Source organism: Anolis carolinensis, chromosome X (assembly GCF_035594765.1).
Source record: "Anolis carolinensis isolate JA03-04 chromosome X, rAnoCar3.1.pri, whole genome shotgun sequence".
NCBI classification, from domain to species: Eukaryota; Metazoa; Chordata; class Lepidosauria; order Squamata; family Dactyloidae; genus Anolis; species Anolis carolinensis.
The window spans coordinates 2,491,830-2,513,668 of NC_085847.1; the positions used below are offsets into that span (position 1 = coordinate 2,491,830).

Sequence of the window (21,839 nt, forward strand, 5' to 3'; positions counted from 1 at the left end):
TAAATGACCTTGGAGGGCTGCATCTGGCCCCCGGGCCTTAGTTTGGGGACCCCTGCTCTAGAGTAAACTTGCCCAACATAACATACAGCACTTTTAAGTACTGATGGAGTTTTTCAGGGTTAACCTGGCATGATGTGAGTTGTACTTCACCCACAACATTATGCATTTAGTGTTAACACTCCTGTGTTTGTTTTGCTGTCTGTGCCCCTGTTCAGAAGATCTCACTTAACTTTCTGTCCCTGTGAGAATTAGATTTTGGAAAAAAATTGGCTTGTTGTAGAAACGTAGATTCACCGGAGACACATTTTCCCCATTATAATGAGTCTTCCAGGAGTGAACTGTCCTTCCTTGGGGCAGATTTTTCTCACTTCCTGTTGTCTCACCCCCATTCTTAACTATGAGTCCTCGCATTGACCTGTGGATAAGTCACCCAGGTTTTGGAGATTGAGTTTTTGACCAAAATTTCTAGACCTTAGGGTGATCTACAATGTAATATATGGTTTTCAAAAATAAACTTTGTGCAGATAAGGAGAGGACGTGGTCATAGCACTGCTGAAGTTATGTGTACATACTCAGGGACCATTGAGTAATGTGCCTTAAGCAATCTGTTGAAGAGAAGTGCAGGAGGCATAGAATATACTGGTATTTATTTTTTTAATGTCACACATCTTTCATGATTTCTTCCACTGAATGCAAATGTCACCAATGTTTGAGATGAGAGTGCAAGCAGCAGTGCTCTAAAATTAACCGGGTATAGCTTTTGCCACTGTCAATACGAAGGATGCTACAGATCCCCCTTTTTTTTCAAAGGGTTCGGATGGGTTCACTCCTACTGCTTATGCAGTTTGTCAGCTTGGATGAACTGACAAACCATGCCGCTCTCGGTCTAAAATAACCTTGTCCCAAAGGAAACAAGGGTAACGTTAAGCACAGTTCACAGGTTCAGACAAAAAGTCAACCAACCAACCATAGTGAAAACACATGTGGAAGCAAAGGCTTCCAAGCACCATAAGAGTACAAAAGAGAGCAGAGAGCATGCAAACAGCTTATTCGCATCACACTAAGTTATGGTTCAGCATGACATCTAAAAAAAAGGACCACCTTTTGAAAGATTGATTTAAATACCGTATATACTCGAGTATAACCCGACCCGAATATAAGCCGAGGCACCAAATTTTACCACAAAACAACTGGGAAAACATTGACTCCAGTATAAGCCGAGATACCAATAAAATTACATTAACTGAGGCATCAGTAGTTTAAATGTTTTTGAATCTTTACATCAAACTGTAATTTAAGATATGACTGTTCAACTCTGATTCAATCATTATTTTCATCTTCTTCAATGTAAATGTGCTTATGTATCTTTTTAATAATACTAGAGTGAAATAATAAATGTAATAGTAATAATAATAAATGCAGTAAAATAATAAATGTAATAATAAATAGAGTAAAATAATAAATGTATTAATAAGAAAAATAGAGTAAAATAAATGTAAAAGTAACAACAATAATAGATGTGTTGTTGAAGGCTTTCATGGCCAGAATCACAGGGTTGTTGTATGTTTTCCGGGCTGTATGCCCATGTTCCAGAAGTATTCTCTCCTGACGTTTCGCCCACATCTATGGAAGGCATCCTCAGAGGTTGTGAAGTCCTCTGAGGATGCCTGCCATAGATGTGGGCAAAACGTCAGGAGAGAATACTTCTGGAACATGGCCATACAGCCCGGAAAACATACAACAACCCAACAATAATAGAGTAAATTAATAAATGTAATACTAATAATTAATAAAGTAAAATAATAAATGTAACAATACCAATAATAGAGAAAAATAATAAATATACCATATATGCTTGAGTATAAGCTGACCTGAATATAAGCCCACTAGGACCCTCACCTAAGTATAAGCCGAGGAGGGTTTTTTTCAGTCTACTTTACAGATTTTCACTTTTCGCGGGTAGTCCTGGAAAGTAACACCCGCGATAAGTGAGGGAACGCTGTATTAAAAGACTAAAAAAAATCATAGCTATATTAAAACCAGCTGAAATAATTCAAAACACAGCCAAACATGTGCAATCTGGGTAAAATCAAAAACATTTGACTGTTCACACCAACATCCTCTTCAAATACCAAGTATGTATGCTTTCGAGAAAATGAGATATTGATCCATAACTTAATTTATACTACCTCCCACCACACACACACCAAGATTCGGACTTACACATAAAACAAAATCCAAATAAAACCACACTAGCAAAAAACATAACCACAAAAATCAAGATGAAAATAGATTAAGTTGCCTGTTGAACTGAAATATAGAATAAAAGTTTCAAAATTCACATCGATACTGATGCCTCTCGGCCTCTCCAAGTATTCTATCAACTATTAGCTGCCTTTTCTACTTTCACATCTACACAAAGCTCTCTGTTCATGGTCTATCCTTCTCTGTTCTATCATATGCTGATTCAGCTATCCAGCATATGCCACAACTGTGGCACCTAGAAGCCGCTGATTTATGATAAATTAACGCTGAAATTGTTCAGCCAAAACAAACAAGAGTGCTGAAAGATGAACATATTTGGAAGAGCACAAGAAAATAGCTGGAAAGTATATGCCAATGAGGTTTTGTTTAAAGTATCTCTTTATTTAATCTTACCATATGCTCTGATAATGCCAAACCCTTGGCCACACACTCTCTCCGTGCCAAAAACTCACTCACCATTCTGGTTTTCCAGATGAAGCCTGCTTTTAAAACTAATGACACATCGTACACATGTTCAGAGGCTTCCATACTTGGCATTAAACACGACTGACTCATCCAAAAGTGCTTTTATGTTAAATCCCAGAAGCATATAAATTGCAAAAGACGAACAAGGTCCAGGCTTGTTCAGAAATGGAAGGACCGGCTGAGTAGAAAACCTTGAGAAAGGACAATTAAACGTCCCTTTATGGCAGAACCAATAATAACAATTATTATTATTATTATTATTATTATTATTATTATTATTATTATTATTATTGTATGACACAGCAAACAAGATAGATATGCTGGATTTCGTTTCACAAATGAAATTATTATTATTATTATTATTATTATTATTATTATTAATTAACCTCCTCTCCTCGAGGTGGGTTACAGACTGTGGATCTCACTTGCTGGTCCTCCATATCTACGGGACTTCAACTCCCAGAATCCCCTGACCACTGTGGTACTAGCTGTGGCTTTTGGGTGATGAACTCCCAATGGGTCAATGGCTCCCTCGCCCACGTTAAAGCCAACATTCTGTTTATTTCCCTAAAACCTCTCTACTAAGGGTTAAGACAGAGCTTTCCAAACTGTGTGTCATGACATGTTTGTGTGTCAGCTGCAGTGTGCAGGTGTGACACATGACTTCTGAATCTATGAGAAATATGCAATAAATCATATATTGGCTTTCGGGCAATATGTAGTATCCCCATACCTTCCATTATGAGAATTGAGCCTGTGTCCATATCTCTTACAAGTGGTTTAACCTCTGGTTTGCCATTAAAACTGAATCCATGTGCCGCAAAATGATGCAAGTCTTAAAAGCGTATCACCAACATGGAAGGTTTGGAAGGCTCTAGGTTAAGACTTCCCTGCTGAAGGAAAACCCACAACCTTTGTTGGCAGATCTTTAAAAGTTACTTTTTAAAAGTAATCACTTACACTGACTTGCTCAGTCCACAAAGAACGACACTAGAATATTACAATACTGTGACAACGCATACTTTGTAACATCCAGTTAGTTATGCCACAAAAGGAGTGAGGTTACTCCTTGTTATTGTTACGACTGCGAAATCAGATTCATTCTAAATGACTTGTTATTCGTAAGCATATGATCCCGGCCTCCATAGAACCGGTACCCACCATTTCATCTCCCCGTATCCAACAAAATATATCCTGTCTAGGAATATTCTTGGTCCTCAAGGTGACTCAATGGTGTGAGGTTACCACTAAGTCACACTAGAGGGCCCAGCAAATTCCTAGAAAGGTATACCTCTATAGCAATTTTCTATATCCTCTAATGTGACTCTGTAGTAACTTCTGATGGCAGTTCTACATTTTAGTAGGGTTTGCTATCATCCACACTTTCTTGTTTCCAGTTAGGGTTATGGATATGTGGATATGGGGTCACGCTGCAGTTTGTTCTGCAAGCTCTGGATTTAAGGGTGCACTTACTTGGGCAGTCAACTTCGTCACTCTCATCCTCGCAGGTGGGCCATCCATCACACTGCCAGTTCAAGGGGATGCACTGGATGGAACCGCTGCGACAAGCAAATTGCCCCGGGATACAGCGCAGCTCTGCAGACAACAAAAAAGACCACAACTGAAGATTGCAGCAAAGATATCGATAACGTGAAACCTTCTATTTGGGAACTGAACTACTACCCCTTTTCAGCACTTTTATAAACTTCCATTCTAGACTAGACACCCGGTAGTGCAAAATGTATCACCTCTTAACACTATGACTTATTTAATGAATTAATAACTAAATTCTAGAGAAACATTAATGCTGAAATTCCAACACAAGTCCATTTGTGTCCATCTGATTCAGCTGCCCGACTCGGTTGGCAAATTTCCCACATAACCGATTAACTTGATTTTATTTTGTTAGCTATCGTGGTTCAACAGACAAACAATCAGTATTAACTATGGCAAGATTACATTCACAAAACAACATTAAACGTTTACTAGACAACTGAATTCAGTTCAGGCTAGCAGTGGGAATCCGCCAATATTTGGGCGCTTCTGAACCATTCGTGTCATTTTTTTTTCCTCTACAGCAAACCAGGGAAGTTTCCCAAACTGGCATTAATCAAATGCAGATCCATTGCCAACAGCGTAACGGCGGTTAAGCCTTGCATGACATAATCCTAGATATCGAAGGCAAAAGAGAACTATTTTTACATTTTTTAAAAATGCTTACAGTTGCATAACTGTAGTTGAGTCTCCCCACCCCCGGCATGAAAATGTTTGTAACGTTATTTTATTTCAATATTAGAAAATCAACACAGATGATCCTTGCAGACAAAAATGTGCAAGACGGCAAAGAGTTTCTCGATATTGTGAAGCGCTTTGTCGTAAGGAGCACACAAGCAGCTCAAGCCAGAGGGAGGAAATAAAAATAGGCTTGTCCTGCTCAACACGCCGCCTACTTGGAATGAACATTGAGGTCACAAAGACAGCTAAGAACTCGGTCCTGCTAGACTACTAGAGACGGCAGCATATGGTACGACGCAGCCAAAACAGCTTTGACCCATTTAGGGGGGTGTGTGGTTTTTTTTTCTAAAATTATATCCAACATGAGAAATGCATGACATTAAACACAGTATTTCTATACTAGGAAGACTTTAAAATCAAACAAGGCTTTTAGAAAAAATAATTTGCTTTTAGAAGCAAAGGAAAGCTAGACTACAAGTCTTGGGGATCGTGGCACCAACACGCAAAAAGGAGGAAAGGTGGACATCACAGATTACCTTCACTTATTAAGAATGCTCAGCTTAGGCTCAGTTTTCTACCCCCGCATGCACTAACACACCTTAGGGGATTTCCAATGGCTTCTATAGGGCATCTATAGGGCATTCGCCATCCACAGAACTTAAAATCAAGTTACAGTGAAAATCCATAAATTAAGAACAATTTATTTCTTAAAAACTTATCTAGGGATCTCTTGGTCCTCCAGCACGACTCTGTGGTCAACCTCTCTTGGAAGCTGACCATAGAGTTGCACTGGAGAACCCAGAGATCCCTAGAGAGAACATTTTAATCAAATCTTGGAATAATCAAATTCACAAATGTGGAGCACCAACTGCATTATCTGTCAGCCTTCGTTGGTTAAAAGTGTCAATGACCAAATGAGATGTGCTACATTTGAAATCATTACGCACCAATGTTCTTTTTGAGTCACGACTAACAGTTTTGTATTCAGCCCCTTCAGTTTTTTAAGGAATTAATAAATGGGTTTTGAGAATTTCTCAAAATCACAGGGGAAAAAATCTGAACACTGACAAATATTATCATTAGTATTATAAAATAAATTTCTATTTACTGATTTACTGTTAAAGCCTTGCCGTTAAGACCAAAGTTTCCCTACAATTCGGAATCTAAGGGCCAATCCTGGAAGTAGAGGGACCTGAACCTTAAATTAGGTAAGGGTCAAGTAAAAAAAGAACGGTGTAGGCAAGTTCTCATAGCCTCTTTCCAGGCCTCTATATCTTATTAGCCTTCCTCCTTGGAAATTTCCTGCCTCCCAAAAACCAACACTTTACCCTTCTTTTGTTTTCATTGCTCAAAAAAAGAGCAAGGAATAGATAACCTAGGATCTACTGAGATCCAACCAATGTAGAATCATAGAATCATAGAATCATAGAATAGTAGAGTTGGAAGAGACCTCATGGGCCATCCAGTCCAACCCCCTGCCAAGAAGCAGGAAATCGCATTCAAAGCACCCCCGACAGATGGCCATCCAGCCTCTGCTTAAAAGCCTCCAAGGAAGGAGCCTCCACCACAGCCCGGGGGAGAAGAAGAATTGTGAACTGTCAGCCCTTCCACATATTTGTGGTTCAATTTTTGCAGATTTGATTATTCACAATCTTGAGATGAAATGTTCTCTCAAGGAAACTCTAGGTCCTCCAGGGTGACTCTGTGGCACACTGGTGGACACAGAGATTCCTAGAGAGGTGTTTTATCGGGTTTCAAAAAGAGAAGGTATTCCAAAGCTAGGTGGCCAACACAGAGAAGGCCTTCATTTTTCTAATGCCGATCCAAGAAGATCCTGCTCCCTCAACTTAATGTCCATCTGCCTAACTTTAAACCCAACAATACCTCTTCTCGCAAGCCTTGCTTTTCAATCTCCGCCTACTCCTTCCCTTCTCATTTGGTTTCCCTAATGGCCTTGTCTTTCTCAGCATTGCAAATCCGAAGGCAAGGTCTGCTGTTGGAGATGAAAAGCTATTAAGAAGCTGTACACAACAATAACTGCATCCTGCTCTCATCTCAGAAGCAAGACTTGGGAAAAACCCCAGCACATGCTCCACAGGCAGAAGTTCAAGCGCCGGCATCTCCAGTTAAAAGGATTTCAGGAAATATAGCCTCTGCCTAGAGATCACAGGAAGATGCTACCAGTCAGGGTACATGGTTGGCCACAGCGGTATTATAATTCACTACAATGGAACTGCTTCAATTGATTCTGACAAACGCATCTGCAATTCTAAGACGCACCTCATTTTTGGAGAGGTTTATATGGAGGGAAAAGTGTTTATCTTAGAATCGATGAAATATAGTATTTTTTAAACTTGAGAGAACATCTCTCTTGGAACTTCTAGGTCTTCCACTGGAAACTGGCCAGAGAATTACATTGGAGGATCGCCGAGAGAACATTTTTAATCGAATCTGTGAATAATCAAATCTGCAAAAGCCACAACCACAAATGTGGAGCAATGACTATACATCGGCAACATATGGCCACCAGCATACAACTAATTGTATGCATATGGGGAAGGGGCCCACCAATCATTTTGAAACTAAATATTGCTTCAAAACGAGTCCCCTGAAATGGCCACAACTGTGACCCTTCACTATCTGTAGTGGATGAATAATGAGTCTATAAAAACATACATTGCAAACTTCTTGCTCCCAAATAGTCTCAAAAGTGTTAGAGAAGATTCCACTGCAGAAGGATACGGACTAACGCGCAGCCATGCCTTTGAATACCACCATAAATGTCAGATAAATGTTTCAAAATATTATTGTTAGAAGGGTAAGGTCCACACTCAGTTAGTTCTTAAACTGAGAAAATCACTCATTGTAAGCATGTAGAAAATGGAAGACGTTTGTACACAAAAGTTTTTGGTCCACCAAAGCTTACTCAGTTGAGTGAATCATACTGTCAGGACAGATGAAAGAACCCTTGCATGATGGTTGACCTGATAACACTGGAGAAAAAGCAGAATCAATATAATTAATAAAAAGAAAACATGAAGTGGCTGGGATGATAATACTAAAGCTACTGGATAAAGGCAGAGCTGAATTGCCTTTTGAATAATAACAATAACAATAATAATAACAATAACAATAATAATAATAATAATAATAATAATAATAATAATAATAATAATAATAATACTTTATTTGTATCCCACCCTATCTCCCCATAACGACTCGGGGCTTTTCTTCCTCTGGAACTAGACAATGGCCTGAAATGAAGTCTTCTCATACAATGGTGAAAGGTTAAAATACAGGTTTTCCTAAAATAACCTTGAAAGCCAACTTACAGTAAAAGAACTGTAGGATGGGAAGACTCTATGCCCAAACCCTGCAGCTCATAAGGCTCTAAATATAAGTGCTTCCCAAGTATTGTCCTACTTTATTCAAGTGAAATAAAGTAAGGATAATGGTGAAGTTTGGATCTGAATTGGGAGACAGGGATTCGAAGCTGGGCTCAATCACAGAGACCAACTCGGTGACCTTGCCTTGAAGACACTTAACAACAATCGGCAAAGAAGACACGTAACTAAGAGTTATACAGGATGAAAAAAAAGGATAATTTTGTGTTCTGACCTGTCTCATGACTCAGGACAAATATGAAAAAAATAGCTTTTGTTTCTGTTTTTAGAAGTTTACCACATCTTCTACCTCCTCTGAATACCTGGACTATCGTATGATGCACTCCATCTCCGAGAGCAGCCACAAACATATTATCTCAGTACCTACTTCTAGCCACAACAATCAATCCAAGGCTGTACATTTCAGGAGACAAAACAGAGCAGAGCCGTCAGCAGTGAAACATCCCCAGATCCTAATCCTCGCTTGCCCAGACGAAAGTGTCCCTGAGATCAAAACCCTCCTCCATAACGCAGCTACTACAGGACCAGTGTTGCAGACAGAGACAGGCATTCAAGGCCGCTATCTTGAAAACACAAAAGCTTCTCATATAGCTCCACCTTGGTGCTTGATTTCACTTGTTTTATGCTTTATTCGCCAACTCTGGAATGTGCTCTGCTCATTTTAAAAGCCAGGGGAGTGTGTATTCCTGTAGTTGAACATTAACTTTCAGAAGACGGAAGCATTTCAACATACGCCCTTGAAAGCTCCAAGTGTGCTGAACAGCAACACTGGGGACCAGATGCCTCTGTGCCCACTTTTGCAAAATTACATAGACATACATGAGAGAGAGAGATATCTCTCACTCAAAAATGTTACCAGGAAGAAGAGTGTGTCCTGAAGAATGACAACACAATCAATATTAATAATGGATCTTCCACCACCACTCACCATGAAACACCATGAAGACCTTTTTAAAGGATTCTAGAGCAGAGATGTCCAGGCTTTGGTCCTCCAGGTGTTTTGGAGTTCAGCTTCCCATTGGACAAGCTGGCCAAGGATTCTGTGGGCTGGAGTCCCAAAGACCTGGAGAAGCAATGGTTGGACACCACTGTTCTAGAGCAACCTTCTCAAATGTGGTGCTGAAAGGATGCAATGGACCAAACTTTCCAGAAGCCTCTGCTCACAGAAGGCAGAGTTGTAGTCCAGAAGATCCATCACCAAGCTCTAGTAGACTACCTGGGATCTTATGATCTGGTGTTGTCCTCTGAGTGAACTTGATCCACTCAGGCCACAGCCAAATCAGTTTTCAAGATTTGCTAACACGAAACAGAGTCACAGGTACAACAGGATGACCATTATACAGATATGCTACAAGTAAATACGAAAAAAAAGCTCACAATTCCCCTCAGCTGGCCAAAGCAGGCCATCGACAGCTGACCCAGGTCTACATGGGAAGTTGCCCCATGGGCCACAGATTATTATTGGGCACCTGAACCCCGGGAGCCAGTTCAGTTGGGCCCGGTCTTGATTGAACCTTAAATAAATCTATCCCTTTTTTAAAATGTGCCAGAAAATGCGTAAGAATGTGTAAGAAATTGTATTTGCTTGGTACCAACTGTCGGGTATTAGATGTCCCCTTGATTTCTTAGAAGGTAGCCATTTATGCCAGGCTATGCAAGTAGTCCCTATGCAGTCTGAGAGATACACACACCATGGTTAAATTCAATGTTCTTCCAGGGTCACACCCAACATATTCAAGTCAAGAAAACAGTGAAGCCCCAGAAAAACAGGGACAACAAATGGGCTACTAGTACCTCGCCTGTGCCACTCCAAGATCCCCATGCAATTCCTTCAGAAAGGTGAATGCACCCGGGCTCTAATAATTTCACTGTTGAGCAATGGAATGAGTTAAGCAATTGGCGAAGTTTGAGAGAGCTGACAGCAAAGTCAGCTCCTCACATCCCATGCGTTTCCCATGTCACATCTGGAATCTGACACAACTGAGCCTGAGGCACAAGGATTCTTCTCAACAGCTCTCAAGTCAGCAAGTTTTACAACAGACATCCCAGCATTCTAGCCAGTCTTATCAAGCAGAATGTCAAGCTGGTATTGTGAAATTTAAGGGTCTGGTTGATGAGTCTGAGACAGATATCTGAATTAGCCTGCAGAAGAGAAGGCTGAGAGGAGACATGATAGCCATGTACAAATATGTGAGGGGAAGTCATAGGGAGGAGGGAGCAAGCTTGTTTTCTGCTGCCCTGCAGACTAGGACACGGAACAATGGCTTCAAACTACAGGAAAGGAGATTCCACCTGAACATTAGGAAGAACTTCCTCACAGTGAGGGCTGTTCGGCAGTGGAACTCTCTCCCCCGGACTGTGGTGCAGGCTCCTTCTTTGGAGGCTTTTAAACAGAGGCTGGATGGCCATCTGTCGGGGGTGCTATGAATGTGATTTCCTGCTTCTTGGCAGGGGGTTGGACTGGATGGCCCATGAGGTCTCTTCCAACTCTACTATTCTATGATTCTATGATTCTATCATTCTTCCAGCTGTAATGAAAAATATCTTCTCTGACAAACACATACATACATGACACACTTTTTCAAGCTTCATCTTTTCTATCATCACATTTCCTATACAAACCACTTGGATGCCACGAGGAAAAACCATTTCCTCCCGACACCACAGGCATTTGGAGCAAGGCTGTCTCTGCACAAGAGCCTCCAATGAGTTACCACGGTCAAAGGTCAGCAACAGGCCCCTCGGCTAATCCTCTTTCTGAGCCATCTCCTGTGTCCACCCCCACAATCCTATGGCAAGGCATTCCATAAAATTAGACACCGCATGAAATACTTTGTTCCGTCCAGGATCTATTGTTAATCCGTTTTATTAGGTGACCCTGAGTTCTAACAATCTGGGAGAGGAAAGAAGGGGAAGACCTGTATTAACTTTCTCTACTCAACTCGTCATTTCATAAACTTCGACCTTCTTTCACATGCAAAGCATCTCAGATGCCACAAAATGCAAGGATGTTGTTGTCTACACATAGCAACCATTCAATCTTCTTTAGAATCCAACCTAGGTACTCATCACGAATTCAAGATGCAAGTGTTATGTTACAGAATGATGGGGTCATTTTATGCACACAAAGACAAAGTATTTGAAAATTACACATAGGCGTCACATTGTCCATAGAAATATTGTATGGACAGTAACAAACTTATATACAATGTGGGAGTTTAAGAAAAGAAAGGGTTTTCTTATTTTAAAAAGACTCATCTGAGAGCTGGTAATATCTATGTGTGTGTGTTTAAATAAGACTACTAACAAGATCATTCGATCCTGTTACGATCTGCCCAATGCAGGCACTCACCTGAAAGAAGTCTTGCCAGAGCTAGCCGTGCACCTGCAATTTGAAATGTAAAAGAAAACTTACTCCAATGAACCAATACAAGGATGGTCAACCTTCTCAGGAGAAAAAAATACACAGCTAGGGAATGGATGGAGACACAAGGTCCACCTAGTTCAGTTATAAAGCATTTCAAGTGTCAATATTAAGAATAAATATTCATCAAGAACACAACTTTTTCCCACAGAGGCAAGTTGTGTTGGGAAAGTGACAGCAGCATATGATACAAGTCCTGGTGATTTGCAGTACTTCAAATTAGCCTGCTTCTTATGGCGGCCCATCAGAAGCATGCAATGAACCATCCTCACCAGGAAGGTGGACTGACTCCAAAATCCCATCTAGCCAACCTCGGTTTATCTCCAATACAACTCTCCTCTCCTACAACAGATTCACTAGGTGGCCTCAGGTGAGTTACTATTCTCATCCTCAGCCCCACCCCTCCATCTGCAACCAAGATGATAATCTTGTTTTTTTCTACGGAGCGGCCGAAGGCCCTTTGAACACTTGAAATTGTACAATATCTCAAGAGTTTTATTAGATTTATCCATTTAATGTATATCCCACCTTTCTCCCACCGTAGAATTTAAGGTAGCACCAACAAAGGGCCCCAAAGAACTAGGCAAAGTGTTTGCAACCCAACAAATAAAAAAAACAGCTCCTGCCGCCCTTCTTCTCCCCCTTCAGTAGATATGAACCTAATTTCAATATACGTGGTACAATTCTACCACTCATGTTTTAAAACAAATATCAACAAATGAATTCAACAAGAGACAATAGAAAACATCTTGTGAACACTATCTTTAAGTAAGATTTAAAAAAGGAATAATTTCTCAGCTAGGCATAAAAATGTTGCATTTCTTCCATTCTGTGCTACAGCGGAGGGCAAGCTTCACCCTTTGCTCTTCAAATACCTGATGTTTGAATCCAAAGACATATCCATGTCAGTCTGGGTCAGTATGTGATGACTCTACGAAGGCTTATGCTGCAAAGTTCTTTCTCTCAGTCTCAAAGATGCTAAAATATTCCTGCACATGCCAATGCCTGATGCAACTGTCGAAGGAATCAAGTATGCCAACTCATGCCACCCAACTGTATTTGACTGGCAGAAATCCAGAAACACAAGAGAGCCTTTTTGGGATCACAAGCCAATCCATTGAAAATTGCGGGGTATGCACTTGGATTGTTGCACTTTTGCCCCTTGTTCCAACCGGTCCAGATGCAAGACCAATAAGATCAACACAAGAGGCTAAAGAGATGTGTCGTTTTGGCGGAACATCGGGATTGGCAAGGACATTTTAGCTGCGTGAACTGAATCAAACTCAACAGTAACCCCCACCCAACCTCTGCTGAAGATTTTGCACATTTCAAACAAAGAGACCTTTTCTCATGCTGAAAGTAGGGAAAGTACTTCCAAGCTTCCAAAGTATGAAGGAAAGCAAGGGGAGGGGGGGAATCCTCAGCTGCGAAATGAAACAGAGCTTCATGTTACGCAACACAGGAACCTAGACCAAATGCCATCCTTCCTTCCTTCCTTCTGAAATATTGGTGCCGCTCACAAAAGGAGTGGCTTATTGCATGCCAAGCTGGCAACTTCAACAGAGGAAAAACACTTTCAGTTTGTGTGCTGGCACAAGGAACGCAAAATCAAATGAGAGCCATCGACGGCATAAGTCTATGTTGTGCATAAGTCAAGGGACCAAAATTATGGATTTTGATATGATAAATTGAGGGTCAGAGAGAGGAAAACACCAATGTTATCTCAGAAGGCCATTCATCCCTGGCCATTAAAAAAAGGCACGATGGTGGAGAAAGTAGTGAGATATCAGTGCTTCTTTTAGGTTCTCTGGGGATGGACTACGCTCTTGCCTTTCACCACTCTATTCAGAGAACGGAATAGTTTCTTTTTGGATAAGAGTTAAGGTACAGTACTCACAGTGACCTATGGATAAGGCAAGCCAAGTTTTTCAGATTGATTTTTGACCAAAATTTCTAGACTTATACATGAGTATAAAGGTACATTCAGCTTTGATCCAAAACTACTTATTCTACCTAAAGTGGGCTTACATTTATACATCACACTCATTCCAATACTCTCACTCCTAAGCTGCATCTTAAGGGTCCCCAGATATTTTGGACTAAAACTCCTATAGTGCCTTACTAGTGGCCATGCTGGCCTGGATCAAAGAGGGTCGAAGTGTCCACACCACTCAGTATCCCATCTCTATGTACATTTCATCAGCAGTAATAACAACAAACCAGCTCACTTTCAAACTGGGAGAGATACCAAGGACCGTGTGCAACTGGAGTTGTTTTCTCCCTCCCAAAGGGAGGGAAAGAGTGACGGCAAGTTGACACCTACCTCCTCCCGGGCATCGTGTGGGTGGTCAGAACAAAGCTGCCTGGGCACCCATCCAAGTCTGCTTAGGCGGGGGCTTAGGCGGGGGCTCACCTCACGCTTGGAATGCTTCTCAGCAGTCAATACACCAGCTGGACTGCGGGGGGGATGCTTCATGCCGCGCAGCTCTTTGACAAAAGCAAACCGTTTATTACGTCTGTTCGGAGACTCACACAATGCAGCCCAAGCTGGGTGCAGTTCTCAACAAGCATTTGCTCTGAAGAATCCTTTGTAGCTACACACGGTCTCCTAATCCAAAAGGATTTCTCGCCGATGTTATAATACTAAGTCGGATTTGAACATATTTATAGTCATTTTTTAAAAGACCAATTTTGTCATAACCGTTTAGATGAAATCGCCATCTTTTGCCAAGTGTGGACACCGTTCAAATGCCTCCACTGCAGCGTACAGTCGTCTCTCGCAGCAAAATAAAGCCTTCAAAGATCCCCATGTTCAAAAAAACTGCACCAGAAGCATACCTATGGCCAAAAATAGCCTTAAATGTTGTTTTGCTTCTATTTGAAGATTCAGATCCAGCTACTGGACCCAAAATGTAATTTCTGGAATTAGTTGAGCCAAAATTCACCATGTTACTTTTTACTGGGCCAGGTCCACAATGCTGTTTTCCAGGCAGTTTTGAAAATCACGACATCCCCCTATTCCGTAAAATAGACTGGCACTTTCTGACATGTTTGGATCATCCTGTGCACTTTTGTTCTCAATGAAATCCGGTGTTTACAGACACCTCTACCCAACTTTGCAAAAGAGGCAGCTACATTTTTGAGCCGAAATTCACCAAAGCAGCCCCATAGCTGGCATGTACTTTCTCCTCCCCTTTTAATCTATAGAAGGGAAGGAGATCAGATATTTTTGCACACTAGAGTTTATCATTGCTTCCAAAAGCAGCAAACTACAGAGGTGTGTACAAACAGGGTTAATATCCTAGCATGTGGTTCAATAAAACCATTGTTTGTACATCTGGATGAAATGTCTAATGGTGGTCTGCATCAAGGCAATCTTTTTTGTGCGAGCTTCTGGTAACTTAAACCCCAAACAGCTATGGATTCAGACCCTATTGTTGCTTCCCTGGTAATGCCTTGTTTTGGTCTGGTCAAGGGCCCAGCTAGGCCTAGCAGCTGGGATTGTGTTTTTCAGTGCTGTTCACAGGACTGTTGCTCTTTTAGAGAAATATCGCCGTGACAAAGCTTTGGAAAATTTCCATTTTAGGACTTATAACCAGCAAATGGAATTATCTTGGCTGACGTAGTGTACAGTTAATAGATGTAGCCTTCGCTCATTCTCCCCCTTACCTCACACTTTTGTGACACAGCTTGGTGCTTCTTTCATTAGCCAAGGTTCTCCATCCTTTTGTTCCTTTTGTGCTGGCAATTTCGAATCCTATCTAAGAGAGGTCACGTGGGTTGAAGCGCAACTTAGCAACTGCTGGTTTTGTTGTTGTGCTGCACCTTCAGGTCGACTTTGACGTAGGGCGAACCCTACCATAGGCATTATTCTGAGAACGTCTGCCATTGCCTTTCACTTAGATTGCAAGTGCAACTTGACTAGGCCACCCACTGGGTTTCCATCACTGACAAAGAATGTAAACATTTGTCTCACAGACTTCGGTCCAGCGCTCCAACCACTATACTGTCCTGGCTCATAACTTTGTCATACTTGTTATTTTGTCCTGTTGTATTTTTAATATAGCCACATTTTCCACATCTCTGATTCTACGGACTGCCTCTGGTCTGTACCTGTTGGCCATTACTGTTTAAAGTTCTTTTGCTTATAGATCTAGAGCACAGGCAGCTGCAAGCATCCCCAATTTTCTCATAAGCAAGACATCCAGCACCACATAAACTGCTACCCCACATGTCCCGCTACACCTCCAAGCACCCAACAACTAGGACATTCCTCTGCAAACACCAGAAGAGATCACCTCCTATGCTACACACATGTGAGAATGCCCCACAAGTCTCGCTACACCTCCAAGCACCCAACAACTAAGACATTCCTCTCCAAGCACCAGAAGAGATCATCTCCTATGCCACACACATGTGAGAATGCCTTGATCTCCTCCAAAATGCATGTCTGAAAATGTAGCAGAGGCAGTTGATGGCAACCATAAATCATGTCTGCCTAAGTAAGGCTAGTCAACATTTGCAAACCCCTGCGCACTGAACACCATACAGCTCCGAAAGAACCGAATCAAAAGTATATCTAGATTAATGAGGAAACGGAACTGAAATCAATTTTTAATTATACTTGCAATGGCAAACCTTGCAGCTAATGATGATTAGCCGTGGCACAAGATTTTAACAACATCCAATTATTTCCTCCAGGTAACCTTGATCAACCACATTGTGCGGTGAAACTATAAAACACAGAGATCAATGGGCTGTTAAGCAGGCTAGGGAACGGCTGGCTCAAAATGCCCAGTGACCCTACACAAGTGTCCTCAGTGCCGCTCGCTGTTAATAAGATTAATATTTCAAAAAGTCGGCCTGTTTCAAGCCCCTGACTGAATAGTAATAGCTCTCTGAAGACATATGTAAGACATTCATTTGCCCTTAGCAATAATAATCTGAATGAAAGTTTTACACAATCAACTGATGAAACACGGCTTGCCCTGATCATTTTGGGCATTAAATCGGACTTGTCAGCATTCTCAAGCCCTATTAATCTTATAGTACGGAACTTCAAGGGAAAAAAGATTTGTCGCTCACTGAAACTAGTTAAAGCCAACCGTCATTAGCATAAGCAACGTTCGTTATGCTCAAGCACTGGAACATAACAAAGGCGGCCACAGAATATATTCTCATGGTGCCTCAAAGGCTCACCAATTTATTATGACATAAGCTAACATTTATTATCACAACCGCCACTCACTCAGGTACAGGAATGTACGAAACTGCCCTACACTAAGTCAGACTAAGATAAATCTCAAACCATGGACCACTGGTGGTCCAGAATAAAGCATTTTGCTTTCCACTACATTTTACCAAAGGAGGTAAAGGCTCAATCCAATATTAACCATGACATGGCACAGAACAAACTATTTCCAGCATGAATTATGTAGTCTATTCATTTTTCCCTAAAGACTTACTACTTAAAAATGTCCTTTTCAGTAGCGTGGGCCCTATGATTTTCATTAATACGTTAACGTTAACAGTACTGGCACTGATAAGAGAAACATGTAGGATCAATATTTGAATGTGACATAAAGGAGTGGGGGAAATGAGATCCACTTGTCTACACCAAATAGCAGCAGCTTTACATGGCTCTATCCTTCCCAGCTCTATCTGCAGATGCCAACGAACGAAGCCAGGATCTTTTGCATGCAAAGCAGGAGCTGCACCGAAGTGTTCGCTTCACAGTTGGCAGTGATGAACCGATATGGATTTTTGAAAAATCCCTTTTAAACAAAAGGGACAAAAGGGCACTGCATACAAGACACACATTACCTAACCAATGCTAAAAGGTCTGCAAACTAAGCCTGAGGATCAGCTGCAATAAGTCTTTAAAAGAGCACAACACTTTAGTGGTTGCTGTTAACAGAACTACCCTTTGAAGTCTGCGGTATAGGGCCTCTGAACGATAAGACTGAAATGTCAGTTTGACCACTTCTGGGATGTTCTTGCCATCTTCATGTCACCCAGGATCTGAAAATCCCACCCAAAGATTACTGGGACTTGCTGTTCTATCCTTCCAAGGTTGCTGGTATACAAAGCAACATTTAGGGAGTCCCCAAGGTATTGTTTTAACTCTGGAGAGCTGCCAGCTTTAATCTTGGTCACACACAGTGCCGACTGATAATGTGCCATTCTCCAGAGCAGTGATGGTTTTTGTGGTTTTGCTACAAACTGCTCCTTGTAATATTCTATTTTTGATCAGATGGGAGAAGACTGCTCTGCAAGGCTGAAGTCTTCCAAGCAATTATGAAGGAACGCATACTTACCGGACCGGAGATGAGTTACTCCCAAGGGCTGTCACACTTGACAATATGGCGCTAGGTGGACCAGTGTCTAAGCAGCTTCCTATATTTATGAGGCATGACTATGATTCAGGCTGCAAAAATGTGCCACCTTGAGATCTCATAATAGAAAACAAAATATAGAAATTACTACTACAGGCTTTCATTATCCCGACACACACACACAATAAAAAAAAATCAGCAGTTCAAACAGAATACTGGAATGAGAAACCATGTGTTTTACGGCCATTTTGGACTATAACTCCTATCAACCCCAATTTGAATGGATAATTCTTAAGAAGGAAAACTTGTCAAACCTATGGGAGAGATGTAAGCTGCGCAACTCCTTCAAAACACCTGGAAGGCACTACTTTGTTTAGAAAATGAAAATCCGTACAATAAGGAGTTATAAAAAGAGTACCAATAGGAGGATTTTAAGCATCTATTAATATACAGCAAGCATTAGCACACATCCATCAATTTACAGAATTGGAAAACAGGCCAAAGACATACAATGGATAGCAATTACTGGGTACAGAAAGATCTGACAGCGTTTGTAATACTGGCCAGAAAAAGAACATGCAATAAGATAGAAAACAAAACCACTCAAAGTATTCAATGTGCTAGAAAAGAACAAAAAGATTTCCAATCTTAAGATAGATATGAGGAGGTAATTGCAATTTCATGACCTTCAGCAATTGTCTTGGATGTTCAGATCTTTGGGAATAAAGCTTCCTTCCAAACAGTTTTGTTTTCTTCAAATGAACTGCTAATGCATCCTTCAGTTCATTAGCTTCAGAAACGCTTCATACTATTGCAACTTATGTAATATTAAACATCTGAAAGATGCTGTCCAAAAAACACACTAACAGGAGTTGCACAGCTTACATCTCTCCCATAGGGTTGCCAAGAAGTTGCCAAGTGAGAAACAATGCTAAACACGGACAAAACTAGCCAAGTAGAAGGTTCCTTTTGACCTTGTTTGTTACAACTCCTCCAAACCATAAGAAGACATGAGCAACAGAAGAGGAAAAGAGATGCAACATGAAAGCTGTTGCTTCTGTATTAACTATGCATTGGCGATGATGGATCCATGACAGAGGAGGGGAGAAAGAAAACACATATTCATAAATCTCTCCTTGCAGTTTTCTCAGAGTTCTTTCCCATCACCAGGATGCACATTTATAAAGTCGACATGGAGAAGCTTCTTCCATGTACAGTTTTTGTTTTTTGGGGGGGTTTTTGGGGGGGGGGGCGGTTAGGAGATGGAATCTAATCTACTTCTTGCAGAGCAGCATCACATCTAGATTGGTTTCATTTGCGTGCAAGAGCTGTAGAGAAGGAAAACGTCCTTCAAAAAAGGCACGGCTTCATAAACATTAATGGCCAACACAATGAAGGGATACGCCAGTAGCCAAATTCCCATTTATTATTTAATGTAGATTTTCTCAGGTGCATAAACTTATTCTCCCCCACTCACATGCATTCATATTCTTTTGGCATGGTACAGTAAGTACGAAACGGTGGCTGTTCCTTTGCTCGAATGTCCTTAACATTTAAGCAATGAAAGCACAAACACCACTAATATTATCATGTCATAAAACACTGACAAATAGTCCAATAAAAACAGTTTTCAAAGTAAAGCTCTATACCGGGTTGGATATAAAGCTTTTTAAGCCAATGTGCTATGCTGGTTTTTTCCCTTGTCATTTAACAATCCAACAACTTGTGGCAGTTGGCAGCAAAACGCTGATATTTATAAACCTCGTGAAATCGTTGCAGCTCATTTTAAAACATTTGCTTACCAAATAGGCAAACACGCTAAATCAGATCCCATCTGATTTAGACTGGGAAAGGTTTTGTTTTTCTAATTGAAACGTTTTCCTGGAAAGCAACACTGTTGACAACTAGTTTGAAGGTCTCGCATTGAGCGGCACCACTGAAATATTTATTAACAATGAATTCTATTAGCACTGAATTTAACCTGTAAGTCTAAGTACACGCCATGGAAATTATAACATACACTTTTCCTGCCTTTCTGACCACCCAACACTGTCATCTGTTTCTGTTTCAAATCACAAGCCCCTTAAAGGGGGGTCAATAACAACTATGATTTGTCAAACATAGTCATAATTTATACAATATATATAATTATAAAAGACACAGCGAGCATCCTATTAGAGGCATACAGGAGCATAAATCCAACAGCCTGTTTCGGCAGGCTTTTGAGTTCTGTTGCTGATGTTTTAAAAGGTGCTTTTAGGATGTTTTAAAGATTTTTTTTAAATGATGTTTTTAAAATGTTTTTTAAATTGTTGATTTTAGCCGGTTCTTGTAAGCCGCTCCGAGCCCTAGGGGAGTGGCGGCATATAAGTTTGAAAAATAAATAAATAAAAATAAATAAACATAGGTCTGTGTCTTTTTGGATTTTTGTGAAGGCTGGTATTTTCTACTTTCACAATAACCAAAACTACCACTAGCCCCCATCGTGATTACTCAATATTTCACTGCAATGACTTTCCCATGGCCGTTCAGTGCCAGGTGGAGGATGGGAAGAGAGATGTCTGGCTGTGTCCCTGTAACCAGACACAAAGTTACTACATCATCCACATAGACTTCCAAAGGATCCCAGTGATTTGCAGCAGACAATGTAATTGATCTGCGTCTGGCTACAGGGACATAGCCAGACACTTCACTGATCCCCCTGATAAATGGCTTTGGGAGGGGGGCACCTATGAGAGCAACAGCGGGTACTGTAAAAGAAGAGGGTCACTCTAATTTAGAAGATTATCACACTATACTAACAGTATCACACTATAATAACAGACTTAATATCCCACTTTAAATCCTATAGCTGCCTCCTGTAGAATTCTGGGACTTGCAGTTCAGGGATTCTCAACCAGAAAGGTCCTGGGCCTTGCTAAACTACAAACCCCAGGATTCTTCAGTAAGCAGCCACAGGAATTAAAGTGAGATACTAACTCTTTAAAGTGGAGGTGTTCAACCTTGGATCCTCCAGCTCCCAGAATTCCTAGCCATTGGACAAACTGGCCAGGAATTCTGGAAGTTGGGAGTCCCAAGCATTGGAGGACCAATGGCTGGACACTACTGCTTTAAAGTGTAGTATGCTCATCTTCATAGTCCCAACTGGAGACCTTTGACATTACATTCAGTGATGTAGGCTCTCAGCTCAAGTGTTTCATTTTGGTACGTCGAAGAAAACAAGTATACATCCTCCACCAACAATAAGACACCGGATGTGACATTTTTGTATGATGATAAATTCAGTGTGGCATGACAACTCATGAAATTCAACATGCTACAATGTTTACAGTGCTGTAATTGGACATGGGAGATCCAAGTTCCAGTCTTCAACAACTGACCTGGAGCAAGTCCTACACTCACTCAACAAGACCTCCTTCACAAGGTGGTTGCTGTAATCATAACAAAGAGGGATAGCCATGGTCATTGCTTTGTGTTCAGGGGAGAGATGAACATAGCCAATAAATAAAAAAAAATTCCCTGCCAATACAAAGTGTCAAATACCAATAAATCAATTAACTCTGCAGCTCAGGCTGACACCTCTCTAAATCCTTCACTGAGGTTCTACCTCACTCACACCATGATTGCAAATATCATGTTGCAGAGGCACTGGAGGTGCCAAAGAGGGACTTGTTGAGAAAAAAAAGCAGATTTTTATGTGAAACAGCAATC

The 21,839-nt window shown here is 41.0% G+C and overlaps 1 protein-coding gene across 4 annotated transcripts in view; it reads right to left on the reverse strand.

Annotated features, from left to right (window-relative positions):
- dgcr2 (DiGeorge syndrome critical region gene 2) overlaps positions 1-21,839 on the reverse strand; it is a 50,289-nt gene that overhangs the window by 21,069 nt on the left and 7,381 nt on the right. For 2 of the 4 annotated variants that reach the window (XM_008117342.2, XM_062958760.1), the window contains exons 2-3: positions 11,722-11,754; positions 4,204-4,326 (exon numbers count right to left, since the gene is read on the reverse strand). In XM_008117342.2, the coding sequence (XP_008115549.1) occupies positions 4,204-4,326; positions 11,722-11,754 (156 nt within the window). The remainder of the gene's footprint in view (positions 1-4,203; positions 4,327-11,721; positions 11,755-21,839) is intronic. The other 2 variants (XM_003225141.3, XM_062958761.1) reach the window with 1 other exon arrangement.